The 15,167-nt window shown below is 41.6% G+C and overlaps 1 protein-coding gene across 3 annotated transcripts in view; it reads left to right on the forward strand.

Moving 5' to 3' along the window:
• The window catches only part of DYNC2I1 (dynein 2 intermediate chain 1), a 37,376-nt gene extending 22,768 nt beyond the window's left edge, over window positions 1-14,608 (forward strand). For all 3 annotated transcript variants that reach the window (XM_087712500.1, XM_087712499.1, XM_087712498.1), the window contains 8 exons: window positions 2,994-3,107; window positions 5,422-5,483; window positions 6,747-6,798; window positions 7,795-7,855; window positions 9,111-9,210; window positions 9,445-9,576; window positions 12,029-12,252; window positions 14,124-14,608. In XM_087712500.1, the coding sequence (XP_087568626.1) occupies window positions 2,994-3,107; window positions 5,422-5,483; window positions 6,747-6,798; window positions 7,795-7,855; window positions 9,111-9,210; window positions 9,445-9,576; window positions 12,029-12,252; window positions 14,124-14,295 (917 nt within the window). In that variant the 3' untranslated portion in view covers window positions 14,296-14,608. The remainder of the gene's footprint in view (window positions 1-2,993; window positions 3,108-5,421; window positions 5,484-6,746; window positions 6,799-7,794; window positions 7,856-9,110; window positions 9,211-9,444; window positions 9,577-12,028; window positions 12,253-14,123) is intronic.
• Window positions 14,609-15,167: the final 559 nt, after the last annotated feature.

Genomic DNA, 15,167 nt, shown 5'->3' on the forward strand with positions numbered 1-15,167 from the left:
TGGCATTGGCTGGCCGATGGAATAGATGTAGATGTTGAAAAGAAGGGGGGACAGGACCGAACCCTGCGGCACCCCATGTGTTAGGGGCCTAGGGGTCGATCTCTGTCCTCCGACTAACACCGACTGCGACCTGTCCGAGAGGTAGGAGGAGAACCACTTTAAAACAGTGCCTCCCACCCCCACCTCCTGCAGTCGTCGCAGAAGGATACCATGGTCGATGGTATCGAAAGCCGCCGAGAGGTCAAGGAGCACCAGGATGGAGGCATGGCCTCCATCCCTGGCTCTCCAGAGATCATCGGTCAATGCGACCAAAGCGGTTTCTGTGCTGTAGCCAGGTCTGAAGCCAGACTGGAATGGATCGAGATAACTGGCTTCCTCCAAGGATCGCTGGAGCTGAAAGGCCACCACCTTCTCAACAACCTTCCCCAAAAGGGGAGGTTGGAGACTGGACAATAGTTGTTAAAAATGGCTGGATCCAAGGATGGTTTCTTCAGGAGGGGTCTCACCACCGCCGCCTTTAAAGCGGGGGGAAAGACCCCCTCCCGAAGGGAGGCGGTAAGAACTGCCTGGATCCAGCCTCGTGTCACCTCTCTGCTGTTTACAACCAGCCAGGAGGGGCACGGGTCCAGCACACATGTGGAGGCGCCAACAGCTCTCATCGCCTTGTCCATGTCCTCAGGGGTAACAGCTTGAAAATCAATCCAGCAATGGCTTACCAGATTATCCCTTAGTGCCTCGGCTGGTTCTGCAGGATTGGAGTCCAGGTCCGCCCGGAGCCGAGCAACCTTGTCCGCGAGGAATTGGACGTAATCCTCAGCCCTGCCCTGCAGCGGATCGCCCGTGTCCCTCCTATTTAGGAGGGAACGGGTTATCCTAAACAGGGCGGCTGGGCGTGACTCAGCGGACGCAATCAGAGAGGCAATATGTGATCTCTTAGACATCCTGATTGCTTGAATGTATTCTCTGATGCAGGTTGTTAAAAGTGCTCGGCTCGATTCGGATTTACTGGACCTCCAATTGTGCTCTAGGCGTCTCTTCCGGCGCTTCATCTCCCGGAGTTCCTCAGTGAACCAAGGAGCCCTCCGGGATCCACTGCCTCGGAGCGGCCGTAGAGGCGCAATCCGGTTAAGGGACTCCGTCGCTGCCGAGTTCCAGGCAGCAACCAGAGTCTCTACCGGACTGCGGGCGAGAGTATCAGGAATAACCCCAAGCTCTGTCTGGAACCCCAAAGGGTCCATAAGTCGCCTGGGGCGGAACCACCTGGTCGGTTCCTCCTCCCTACAATGGGGGTTTGGTCTCCGAAAGTCAAGCCTCAATAGGTAGTGGTCCGACCATGACAGGGGCAAGATCTCGCTACCCCTCAGACCAAGATCACAATTCCACTGCTCCGAGAGAAATACGAGGTCAAGCGTGTGACCCACTGAGTGGGTTGGTCCCCGGATTACTTGGGTCAAGCCCATGGTTGTCATGTAAGCCATGAACTCCTGCGCTCCATCAGAGTGTTCACCGAGCGAAGGCAAGTTGAAATCCCCCAGAACCATAAGTCTGGGGAACTCAACTGCCTTAATTCTTAATGTTTCTTAATTCTTTCTTCCATTAAAAAAGAGATGCATTATAAATAGTAAAAAAGCTAAGCCAAAGGATGACCCAGAAGAGAAAAACAAAGTGCATTAAGGTCGCAATCCTGTTTTACTAGTAGTCCTCAATTTATGACCACAGTTGGAACCAGTTTCTGTTGTTAAGTATTAACTATTTCATTGGTTAAGTCAGTTGCAGCCGATTTTATGACCTTTTTGCCATGGAGGTTAAGTAAATCACTGCAATTGATAAATGATTAATGTGGATATTAAGCAAATCTGGATTCTCCCATTGATATTTCTTGTCAGAAATCATCTAGGAAGGTGACAAAAAGTGATCATTTAATCTGGGACACTGCAACCGTCATAAATACATGCCAGTTGCAAAGAACCCGAATTTTGATTATATTACCGTGAGGTTGCTGCAATGGTTGTAGGTGTCAGGACAGGTCATACGTCATTTTTTTTTAGTGCTGTTGTAACTTTGAACAGTTACTAAACGAATGGTTGTAAGTCGAGGATTACCTATACTATTTACCTAAGAGTCTGGCAGAGTTTTTTTGTTTGCAGCAGTACTTCCAGCAAGCACACAAATAAATGAACTTCAGCAGGATTCAATTTAATATAAGAAACTTCTTTATATACAATACCAAACAGCAGAATTCAGATACAATATCAGGAACACAGAAACAATATTCATAGAAGCAAGTCATTGACAGAATAGAGAGATACAGAAGCCTACATTGTGTAGAAGCCTGAGGAGAATTACAGAGGCCTAACCAACTCTTATATACAGTTCAGCAAGTCTAAGTCACACCCAGATTCCAAATTGTCTCTTATGGCCTCATACAAACAAATACTATGTTTCACTATTCAAGCAGACCCCATTGGCTGACCTGTTACCATGTCTATTCCAGTCTTTGAACATACTCTGACAGAGTCTCAATCTAATGAATAGGAGAACATACTGATATATACACAGCCAGTGAGTGTCAACTTTTTTTAAGGGATACAAAGATAAATCACTGACTAAAACACCTACCTGATGGTTCATGGCAGTTGCAATTCCATTGGGACCATCATCTTAATTTTTGCAGTTGATTCTTGAAGAGGATCTGGACTGGCCAGGTTTATTCCCCCAGAACTTTTTGTTTTCTGACAGAAATCCAGTGACTGTTGGGTTAGAACAAGAATCCTTCAAAATTGTCTTTTGGGCACATCCCTCCAAAAGGGCTAAATGCGCGCACACACACACACACACACACACACACACACACACACACATCCTACCCTGCCATAATGACACAAGACTAGCACAGTTTTGTACAATATTGAAAATCACTGAGCTTTGGGCTGAGGGGGTAAGACTTAGTTAATAACTACTATATTGTACCTTCGCTTCTTCCTTAAACTCAGATGGAGTGTTTACCGCAATAAATCACGCTTGTACTGTATTGACCATTGAACCTGTTTCCACCTCTGTCTTCAAGGAGCAGAACTGTGGGTTCTCCTATCTCTCTGTTCAGGAAGGTATGTAAAGTACTAGGTACTGAGCAGCTCATATTTTTTCAAAAGATTACTTGCTCCATTCTGAATTGTGTAGAAATCCAAGTCTGCAGGCTGGATTTTCAGTACGAATTCAGTTACACAGTTGGGGAAAGACCTTGAATTCTTGGAGAAAGGGTAAATGAATAAAATGGGTTTTTTGTTGCCTCAGTTTGATGTCTGATATTTTATGGCATGATATATTATGACATGTTCAATTGCTTTGGCTTGAAGATACTTAATTAGGAAAGCTGTCGTATATATTTAACAATCTAATATATGATGAGTATTGTTGCATGTCCCACCTGCGTAGCTTTAGGAAAGCCAAGGGCATTTACAGACCAGGACTCCCCACCAGTTTAGAATCGTTTCATGTTTCTATGTTCTCACAGCATCATGTTGATGACTGTTCAAAGTCATGATGCACCCCCCAAAAAGTACCTTTGGATCCAGTTCCAAAGTTCTGCCAACCAGCCCCTCCCGCAGTCACATGGCTGTATTTTGAGTGCTTGCCAATTGGTCTGTCTTTTCCGCTGTTTAGAATAGAATAGAAAAACAGAGTTGGAAGGGACCTTGGAGGCCTTCTAGTCCAACTCCCTACTTAGGCAGGAAACCAGCATCCTATGGTTGCACTACTGTTATTTATATATATATTTTTGATGAAAACGGGCATTTACTTCTAATTTTTGCCCCCCCCCCCAAAAAAAAAGCCTTGTAGCAAATAGTTTAAGGACCCTGAATTCACTTAACAACCATAGTGGTCCATTTAACAACTGCCACAAAAAGTGAGAAAATCGGGTTGCTCACATGATGATCCACTTACAATCACCAGGGACAGGCTCCGTTACAGTCACAATTCAAAGTCCACCTGTACTTTGATCTAGTGCACACCACCCCAGGAATCCCAAATGATCCACTGAGATATAATAGAGCATTGCAATTTAGAAGTGCTTTTGAAGCTATTTGTTCACTGGAACTGATGCAGGACTTCCTGCCTTCTGATACATTTCTCAGGGACCTTATCAGCCATGGATCTTAATCCTTCTAGTCAGTTACAAATTCCCGTGGAGGGCTTAATTTTCCTCTTATATAAGCAGCCCTTATCAGCCAATACACTCTTAATCCTTCCAGTCAGTTGCTCAGCAGTGTAACAATCTCTGTAAAAGCTCCTTCTCTTCATTATCCATTCTTCCATAAAAAAAAATCTTCTGACTGGAGTCCTGCTGCAGCTGTTAGGAAAAAGGACCTCAATCAGAGCCATTAAAGCTACTTTCAGCTGGAATTTATAGGGAGGATGACATCTGTTTCGATGGCCAGATAGCTTTCTCCTCACTCCAGTGCCGTGATGGCAAATCTATGGCATGCTTGCCAGAGGTGGCACACAAAGCTCTCTGTGGGCACACATGCCGGCCACCTGGACTTTGGGTTTCTGGTGCATGCATGCGTGCCAACCAGCTGATCTTCGTGTGTGCTGGAGCCCTGGAAACCCAAAAACCAGTTGGTCAGTGCACATGCACATGCACACACCGGCCACCTGGTCTTCGGGTTTCCAGCACTCTGATGTACAGGAAGACCAGCTGCCGGCGTGCATGTGTGTGCCAGAAACCAAAAGACCAGATGGTCAGCGCGCGCATGCGCATAGGCCAGCTGGTCTTCAAGTTTCTGGGGCTCCGACAAGCGCAGGTATTCCGTTTGGGGCACTCAGTGCCAAAAAGGTTTGCCATCACTGCTCCAGTGGTTCAGATTTGGAAGAAAATGGCCAAATGCAGAAATACCTTTCTTGGCAATATCTGTAGAGGATAGCAGCAGTAGTGGGATTCAATTTTTTTTTACCACAGGTTCTGTGGGTGTGACTTTGTGGGCGTGGCAGGAGAAGGCTCCTGCAAAATCCCCATTCCCTCCCGATCATCTGGGACCTGGGAGGCAGAGAATAGATGGGGGCGGGGTGAGTCAGAGCTGGTATTTACCGGTTCTCCGAACTACTCAAAATTTCCTGTCTCCAGAACTGGTCAGAACCTGCTGAATACCACCTCTGGATAGCAGCATGTGATTGGCCTTTTTTCTGCAGGACTGGCTCATGCTATTATTCTTTGCCTCCTCTTAGTGGTTTTGGATCAACAAGAGTATGCTGTACAAGAGCACTTCTGGCTTTAAAATGTTTTAGAAAAATTGGGGAGTATTAACAGTGCCATGCAGAAATGTCCCTAATTTTCAGAGGTTAGATGTAGGTGGAAAGTTTTTAAAGTTTATCTCTGAATTCCTGTAAATATATTTACTTATATACCCTTTTTCCCAACAGAAATGCTTGGACTTTCATTTCAGATTGCTTCGATGGATGAAAATGGGACTCTTAATCTATGGGTAAATTGAGATATTTTTATTTTATTTATTTATTCAATTTCTATAGCCTCCCATCTCAATCATTGACTCTGAACGGTTTATAATTCCAAAAGGATAAAAATAATTAAATAATGAAGCATTTAGAATACAATTTTTAAAGAGTATCCAAATAAATTTACACAAGAGCCAAGATATTTAGCCAGTTAACGGGAAAGCTAGGAAATGGGCCCCTTACCATATTCAGCATCCCAGGCTCAGGAAAACAGCCAGGCTTTTAAAGACTTACAAGAGACAGGGCTGGGGCAGTTCTAATCTCCAAAAGAAGGATCTTCCACTGAGCAGAAAAAAAGGCAAATTTTCTGGTCCCCACCAGCCAGCACGCTAATGGGATCTGCAGCATGACCAATCCTGAGTTAATATGTCATAATATTCAGGCAGGGTTTTTGTTGCAGGGCAAATCACATTTTCCTGCAGCCTGATTCCCTTTGCTCTTTTTAAGGACAACTTTCCAGATTATCACTATAGATTTGGTTTTTCATTTGGGACAAGTTGTTTTCTTTTCCAGCCAGTTAAGGCATCCATTGCAATTGAAAGTGCGTTCTTAAATGTCATGAATATAATTCTTAATTACTGTGTTTCTGAATCTTAATTTGTAAATCTTAATTTATAAGCAAAAGTTTATGCACTTTCTTATGCCTGCCATGCTTTCCTGTCATTGCAAGCGTCATGCTTCTGCTATTTGTTCTCAAGTGTTTTAAGACCTTTTTCGTTGCGTCATTACAGCCAACAGTACATGTAGTTCTTAACATCTGTTTTATTGGAATACCTCTAACTTTACTAGAACTACATATGATTGGTTGCTTTATGACTATCCAATGTTCCGACAATCTTCCTTGGGGGGTACTTACAACCACCACCACCACCCATCATGTGACATATTTCAAGTGTTTGGCAACCAGACTGTATTTTGCAGCATCCTGCAGTTACATGATTGTGTTTTCCAGTGGTTTTGCAAAGGAAAAAAAATGGCATTCACTTCCACTTTTCTGCAAAACTGCATCCATAGTGAACCATTACTTTACTTAACAACCACAACATTCACTTAAGAACTGCAACATTAATTTAATGACCATTGCAAAAAAGGCTGTAAAATCAGGTCATCCCATGGTGGTTTTATGAGTTATGATTATGATGGACAGGCTCAATTACAGTTGTAACTTGAGGACTATCTGCATCTACTTTGTCACTTTATCTTCTTTGATGGTAATTTTTGACCTTTCCTAGGTGGTTGTTGAACTTCAAAAAGGAGATTTGTCTGGCTCACAAAATGATTTAGGTAAGTAAATTTAATGAAAGAGAGCCAATTGGGCAAGATTTCCTAAACTCTTTGCTATTTATGCCTCTCTATCGTATAATGTGAATATATCCACCTCCCTAAGAATCGAAACACCAACATGAACTCAAATAAACAATCTGTAGAGATTCTCAAGTCATCGAGGTAATGGTTGCCCCAAAGGTGCTTTTTCAGGAGGCAACTAGACTTTCTTGGGTTTTTTTTCTTCTGAAGATGTGCTTCTTCCTTCTCATCCAAGAAGCTTCTTCAGCTCTGAAGCTTCCTCACTATCCTGTCAGAGCTGAAGAAGCTTCTTGGATGAGAAGGAAGAAATGTCTTCAAAAGAAAAAGAAAAACAAGGAAGTCCAGTTGCCTCCTGAAAAAGCACATTTGGATCAAATAAACAATGAAGGTCAGCAGTTCAGCGGTTTGAATCCCTAGCATTGTGTAATGGAGTGGGCTCCCGTTACTTGCCCCAGCTTCTGCCAACCTAGTAGTTCAAAAGCATGTAAAAAATGCAAGTAGAAATATAGGAACTACCTTTAGTGGAAAGATAACAGCGTGTGTCTTCATTGTTTAGTCATGCCAGCCACACGACCATGGAGTCGTCTTCAGACAATGCTAGCTGTTTGGCTTTGAAATGAAGATGAGCACCGCTCCCTAAAATTGGGAACGACTAGCACATATGTGCAAAGGGAACCTTTACCGTTATCTTATTCATGGGCTGAAAGGGAATTTCACTGGTGGAAGAGTATTGCTGACAAGCAATAGGAGGATTGGAGCTGTATTGGCTAATTAACAGCTTTTTTGTGTTAATATGTATGCCATATTGAATAAGAATACATATTTATTTTTCTGCCTAGTTAAATTTGTGAACAGAACTTATGGACATAAATTGATAAGTCACAGTTGGATTTAAAATTGCCCTTCCATTTAATTATATCAGTGCTAATAAATTGTTGCTATTATAATTATCATAATGCATTTTATTACTTTCAGGATTAATTCCTGGGGGAAAAATTAAATTGGTTCATAGCTCTACCGTTCAGCTGAATTGCAGGTAAAATATGTAGAACACATCTTCTTAATGGGATTATCCTTGAAAGCACATATGTCACTGTTGGCAGATTTCCAAAGAGGGGATAGTAGTTCCTTAGTAGCAGATCACATCAGTAGGGCAGAAAGTGGAAGAAAGCTTGAATAACGGTGCTTCAGGTGCAAAGCCCTGTTCCAAATGCTCCATGGACAAAAAGTTTGCTTGGTCATGTTAGAGCATTAGAGCAGGGGTGTCAAATTTGATCACCTCACGTGATGTATCGCAATGTGGTTTTTGGTTTTTTTTTGCGTTTGCAGAGCTGAAGTGAGTATGGCTCGTGCGTGATGCATCTGGCCTGCGGGCCACCAGTTTGACACCCCTGTGTAGAGCATCAGTACAAGCCAAGCTACATGATCGATTGAGTCAGTATTTCTCAGCCTTGGCCACTTTAAATCCTGTGGACTTCAACTCCTAGAATTCTCCAGCCAACAAAAGGAATTCTGGGAATTGACGTCCACACATCTTAAAAGTTTAAGAAACACTAGAATGTGTAGTAGTTGGATGGTACTGGAGAAAGTTCAGCTTTATGGTCAGCAAAAGAATCTCCCTGAACAAGGTGGGAACCAACCTCTCCAAACTCAACCTACCTAATAAGGCTTTTCTGGGAAGAAATAGAAGAAAGGAGGGGCTCTTTGATGGTGGTGGGATATACCCTGTTTCCCCGAAAATAAGACCTCCATGGATAATAAGCCCAATCGGGCTTTTGAGTACATGCACTAAAATAATCCATCCCCTGAAAATAAGCCCTCCTCCAAAATATTGCAACGCAGCAGCAGCCATGAGGTGACCACGCTCGCTGCCTCCTGCACCTCAAAAATAATAAGACCTCCCTGAAAATAAGGCCAAGCGCTTATTTCAAAAGAAACTAAGACCCTGTCTTCTTTTTTTGGGAAACACAGTACATCTAACCAATATGTACACATGAATGCATATCCAAATGGCAATTTCTATCTGAATTCCTTCTGCTCAGGTTTGTTGAAGGAATAACAAATATGCTTTGAGAGAGGAATGTCCATTTGTCACTCTGTCTAAAAAATTAACCTCATTCTGAACAAGATTATTATATCTAAAATCACTAAGAAAATAGAGAAACAAGATGGGGAATTGAATGGAAGATCTAGACTTAGATTCTGCTGGTTAATAAATCTAAGATATTCACTCTGTGCTTCAATATTTGTTGCAGTTTCACTTGTTAATATATATTTTTTTTTATATTCAGTATTTCTCCAAAAGATTACACATTTCTGGGGGTGCCCCAGACACTGAACATTAAATTTCTGCCTTCAAATCCTAATCACTTTGTTGTTGGAACAGACGCTGTGAGTAATATTCTTAATCTAATTTTATTCTTGCCAACTTTTCTTAGTGTAATAGATTTTTAGAGTGGTATAGTGAGCCTGGGGATTGCTATTACTAATAGCTAATAGCTAATATTACTAATGGCTGCATTGTCAGAATCTGGACAAAGCCCTCAATTCCCTCTGAACTATTCTTTGTGCTATTTCACCAAGTGTAGCCATGACTTTTCTTTTTTCCTTTTCAAAACTTCACAGGGTTTTGTGAGCCACGGCACAAGGCACGAGCTGAAAGTCCCTCCCAAGTGGTTCAAACCCCAGCAGGGGGGACCAAGAGCAACCCAAGTTAATGCAATAGATTTTTCACCTTTTGGAAAGCCGATCTTTTTGGTAAGGATGTTCTACATTCTTCTGTTAAACATTTTTTATTGTTTTATACCATACATTCCATTTCTATGTTGATCAGTTTGTTCTCGAGGTGTCCAAGGCGTTAACATACAAACATCATCATCGTCATTATAATCATATGTATATAAACAAATATACGGTAATGTATAAACAAATATGCAATAATATCAATCATTTTTGCAACATATACTATCTTCCATTACAGTATTCATTGTATAGCCATCAAAATATTTACTTATCAGTTTTTCTTTCTCATGTAGACCATATTTCACCTAATTCCACTCCTCTAACCTCAGTATTTGTCATTTAACCATTTGTAGAATAGTTCTCATGTTGTAAAATAATCCAAATCTTCTTTTCCTTTAATTTTTAGGGTTAACCTATCCACCTCTGCATATTCCAGAATTTTTTTTATTATAATATCATCTGCAGGGGTTTCTGGGCTTTTCCAACATTGTGCATATACAATCCTGGCTGCTGTTAGGATATGTAAAACCAAATGTGTGTTACCCTTATTATAGTTTCCTGCTCTACGTTCTTGATTGGAATCATTCAGGTAGTGTCATATCAGTGAATGCCTGAACGTTAGTGTGCATACTATGGATAACTTATCTGTGGAGCAGTAGCCATTACAGTTCTGGACTAGGCTTTGCAAACTTTATTCACATTGTCAGACAGAGCAACATCAGCAATTAGGCTCAGGTGTTAATCCCTTCTTCTTGGAGTTCCTAATTCCCCATATTGGCTTGAAGTCCACAGATTTTAAAGTTGCTAACATTGAGAGACACTGCTCTACTTCCATAAAGCCTCCATAGGAAATCCGTACTACGCAGCCTGAACAACTCATCAAAATAGTCAAGTGTGAATAGCTGTCATGTCCCAGATCAAACATACATAAGCACACATAGAGGTAGTTGCACACTTTAATAAATAAATTGCTTTTGCAAAGTAAGTAAATGAACAAGTGCAAACATATGCATATGTAGTGGGGAGACAAATGCCCCCCTTGACCAAATTTTATAAGTTTGCTTTAAAAGAGTTCCAGTCCAAAACAGCGGGCAGTAGAGTTTCAAGGTCAAAACTTTGTAGATGTTTCATCAGCTAGTCCAGTTACAGAGTCAAAGTTGTGAGATTCACAAGTCAGGAGTTAAAGTGTGTGGGAGGGGGATCAACAGGCAGTTGTCATCAATAGAAGCCGAGGTGGCGCAGTGGTTAAATGCAGCACTGCAGGCTACTTCAGCTGACTGTAGTTCTGCAGTTCGTCTCTTCAAATCTCACCGGCTCAGAGTTGACTCAGCCTTCCATCCTTCCGAGGTGGGTAAAATGAGGACCCGGATTGTTGTTGGGGGCAATATGCTGACTCTGTAAACCGCTTAGAGAGGGCTGAAAGCCCTATGAAGCGGTATATAAGTCTAACTGCTATTGCTATTGCTATAAAAACTTAAGTTTGCTGCTCATCTTAAATAAAAGGAGCTCTGGTGTTGTTCATTTGGAAGGGCGACACTCCTTCTGAGCAACCTCGCATCCATGACAGCGTTTTCTCTGCTCTCTTCAAGCCCTTGTGTTGAGCAGTGGTAGCAGCTCAGCCTCTTTATCTTTAGAGACCAGCCATGGCTGGATCTGGCGGTTACTAGACTGCCCTCTTCTGCCTGCTTGGACAGCTCCAATAACTCTGGAGCTCGCTGTTCATTGTCAGTCTCCTCCTCTATGAATCTGAGCTCACTTTGATAGTAACTTGGTCTTTTTTTCATCTTGAAGCATAAGGGTTCTGAATGCTTCTCGCACAACTGCCAGAATATAGTACTAGAAACCGGGACACACAGAGGTGCTCAATAAATTGTAGCAAAGTGATTGTAAGCATGAGGGTGCATTTGTAATAAGTGGCAGGTAGAGGTGTGAAAAGCACCTCCACCTGCCTGGGGTTCTGGGGTTCTGATGTGGTCTGAATTCTTGCAATATGCATCGCATAAGGAACAAGTAAAGAAAGACAGTTTCCGTCTTATTTCGTGTGCCACAGCTTTGTCAATGACACTTTTTGAATGTCAGGGTCAGGCAGTGAAATACTGTATGTCTGTGGTCTTCAAGACTTACGCGACATTCTTCACCTGATGGGTGTCCTTAGGATCTCAAATAATAAATACAGTAATAATCCACTTCCAATAGTAATCCAGTAATAATCACTGAAATTCACAGGAAGAGGTTCTTTTTCAGCTGAAGAAAGCTAAAGCCATGCATAATTTGGTGATATTTCTAATGATCAGCCATTTAATGTCATGCATTTTTATTGGATATCCATGCTTTTGACTTTACATCATACTTTTGGACCACCAGAGGTTCAATACATTGGAAAACCTTGCCTTAAAACAATACATTAATCAGAAAAAAAGTATGATTTTTTTAAAAAAAAAAGTTTTGTGTGTTTTTATGCTTTCAGGTGGGCTGTTCAGATGGGAGCATTAGACTTCACCAAATGGCTTCAGAGCTTCCACTTATGCAATGGAACAACAGCACAGCGGGACAGTCAGTAGTCACCCTCCAGTGGGCTCTAACCAGGCCAGCTGTGTTTTTTGTTTTGGATGCCACATCTGTAGTTTATATTTGGGATCTCTTGGAAAATGATTTGTCACCTGTAGCCAAACAGCCAGTCTGGTCCGATAAGTAAGTTTACAGGATGCTCTTTGGTTTGCAATTGTACAAATTGGGCAGAAATGAAAACAAGCAGGTCTGTTGGGCTTTAATCTTCATAGATACCAGTCTCTGTTCAGGTGTTCAGTTACATGGATGAAGGGCATAAAATAGTAAAGAACGATGCCTGCGTGCAGGCCTTGTTTGTTTCTCTCCCCGTGCTCCAATCATTCAGGAGAAGCAAAACCGAATTTGCATTTGCGACAGGAATATGATTCCCTGGACCAACAGGGTGGGCAGAAGGTCACACTGGTATTCTTCCCCTTTCGACGTCTGTAGAGATTGTCAGTCATCCAGGTCATGGTTGTCCTAAAGGTGCTTTTTCAGGAGGCAACTGGACTTTCTTATTTTTTCTTTTGAAGACATTTCACTTCTCATCCAAGAAGCTTCTTCAGTTCTTGACAAGATAGTGGGGAAAGGAAGGATTTATATTCATTGCAGACAGCTGGTCATTTGCATCCTTTTAGAGGGTCATTGAAGCACTTGGAGGTTTATCTGTGTTCTCAGGGTCAGCTGAGTAGTGATCCTGATTCTTGTAGTCTTCAGTTTTTTAGCTATACAATTTTGGATGCACACCCTTTGAATGGTGTGGAAGTAGGAATGGATTGCCAGAGGAAAAAACTGCAGACTACAGGAACCAGGAACACTTCTCAGGTAACCCTGAGGCAAAATGTCTTCAAAGAAAAACAAGAAGAAACTCCAGTTGCTTCATGAAAAAGCACCTTTGGGATTTCTCTTTTGAACTTGCATTCATGTCTTAAGGGATGAGCTTCTATAATGATGCTCCATCTGCCATGTTGCTGATGTTTACCTCATGGTGCAGTTGCTGCTGTTTGGGCCTCTGCTTTTTAAAAAGCCTTATCCCATAGAAATGAGTTCAAACAAAAGCCAGGCAATTATTTTTCAGGCTTCAAACCTGAAGGCAACTGGCAAGAGGATAGGACCATTTAACAACCGGTGCTCTGTCCTAATGACCAGCTGGGTAGGCGTGGCTCGGTGGTCATGTGACCATGTGGGCATGGCCAACTCAACATCACTCAGGTCGATGGGCGCTTGGCCTTAGTTGTTACAATGGAATAAGGGTTAACCAGAGAGTCGGTTTCTGTAAGCAGGGCAATAAAGATTAAGCTAGACACAACACCAGAATGTTTCCTTCCTGCCTTCCTTACAAGATTGTAAGTGAAAAAACAAAACAAAATAATATTTCTTCCAACAACCGGTTCTCCAAACTGCTTAGAAAGTTAACAACCGTTTCTCCCGAATTGGTGAGAACTGGCTGAATCCCACCACTGGCTGGGAATGTTTGAAAATCAGACCAACATAACATTTGAGAGACTTAGGTGTAAATCTGGTAGCCCCAGACAGTGGTCTCAATCATTAACTCAGTGATTCTCCCCATCTAAAATTTGGCCCCAGTCAGACAGTAGAAAGGGCTGGTTCTCCTCTGTCAAGGAATTGTGTTCTCAGATATGGAGATAGAATATAGAAATGTTGGATCGTCTAATTCAGTGTTTCTCAACCTTGGCGGCTTTAAGAGTTCCCCAGCAAGCAGTTGAACTCCTCACGTTTGAAAATTGCCAAGGTTGAGAATCACTGATCTAGTCCAGTCCTCCTCGGTATGAAAGGTAGTTGCCCACTCTCTTCTTAAAGACTGCAAGAGATGATGATCAAGAGAGGAAGATCCACATGGAGCTAGTCTAACCTGAGTAGTGTCATGGTCCTATCCAGTGAGAAGGTATTTTAATCTATTCTGCAAAGCAAGGAAGGAAGCAAATGCCACTGAAGCTCTTTACTCTCTTTTCCTCTGCTTATTAAACAAAAAGTTGTTATTTCTTTGTCTTCAGGATTACAACAATGGCTGTACTGGGTGAACCTGAGAAACCAAGTGGCGTTCTGGGCATAGCACTTGCTAAAGAATCTGGAATAATAGACATTAAGTATGTCAAGAAGATATGGGCCCTGCCTCAGCCAGACGAGGCGGAGAAATTAAACCTGCTTTTGCAGCAGGCCTTATAAAATGCAAACAGGCCTGTATCTGAATGCACAAATATGGCCTCATGGTTTGAAATGAATTTGTTAATGTGTGGGATTTAGCAGAATATTGCATGGCTGAAATATTTTTTTAAATTCCTATTTGTAAATAGTATTTATATGTTTTAAGATGTATCAACACAGTATTTGGACTTGAGCTAGAGAACATTTTTATGAAACACAGAATAAATATTTATGAAAGCATCCCTTTAAAAGAAATATATTTGTTTCAAATACGCTATGTACTGTAAATCTTTATACTTATTTTTGGAATAAAACTGAACATATAGTCCCATGAGCTTTGAATATTTGGTTTTTAATTTTCTAATTGAAAATGACTGTGGTTTATTTTCCATATAAAGTTAAAGGGCCCTTGCTGGCATTTGCAGAATTAGGCAAATTCAACTTACTTTTCATAAATTCAAATGTGCCACAATCCAAATTTCACTTGTCCACAAGGGGCCCCCAAATCCTTCTTAGTAAATCCTGGCATTTGTGTCAAATAACCCCAAGACAAGAAAGAGCTCATAGTTACATTTAAATGCTGCACACAAGTGACTTTCAATCTCTTATGCAAAGAACAAAATAGCTGCTTGCTTATATACCTTTGAAAAAGGTAAGAAGTTCAAAACCATGACAATGCCAATTTAAAGTATTCAGGATACAACATAAGCCATAAGGGTAATTTACAGATAAGGAAGTTGATGTAATATTTTTGCAAGGATGTTAAAATCAGAATGTGGTCTGGTCTGGTCTGCAGCCTTTTTTTCCCTAAGGCAATATGGGCTCAACTTTATAAATATGCCTTTGCTGCAGTGATATTGTACCCTGTTTCCCTGAAAATAAGACTTCCCCGG

The sequence above is a fragment of the Thamnophis sirtalis genome, unplaced genomic scaffold, assembly GCF_051295495.1.
Source record: "Thamnophis sirtalis isolate CommonGarterSnake01/CBP01778 unplaced genomic scaffold, rThaSir2_p1.2 scaffold_4, whole genome shotgun sequence".
NCBI classification, from domain to species: Eukaryota; Metazoa; Chordata; class Lepidosauria; order Squamata; family Natricidae; genus Thamnophis; species Thamnophis sirtalis.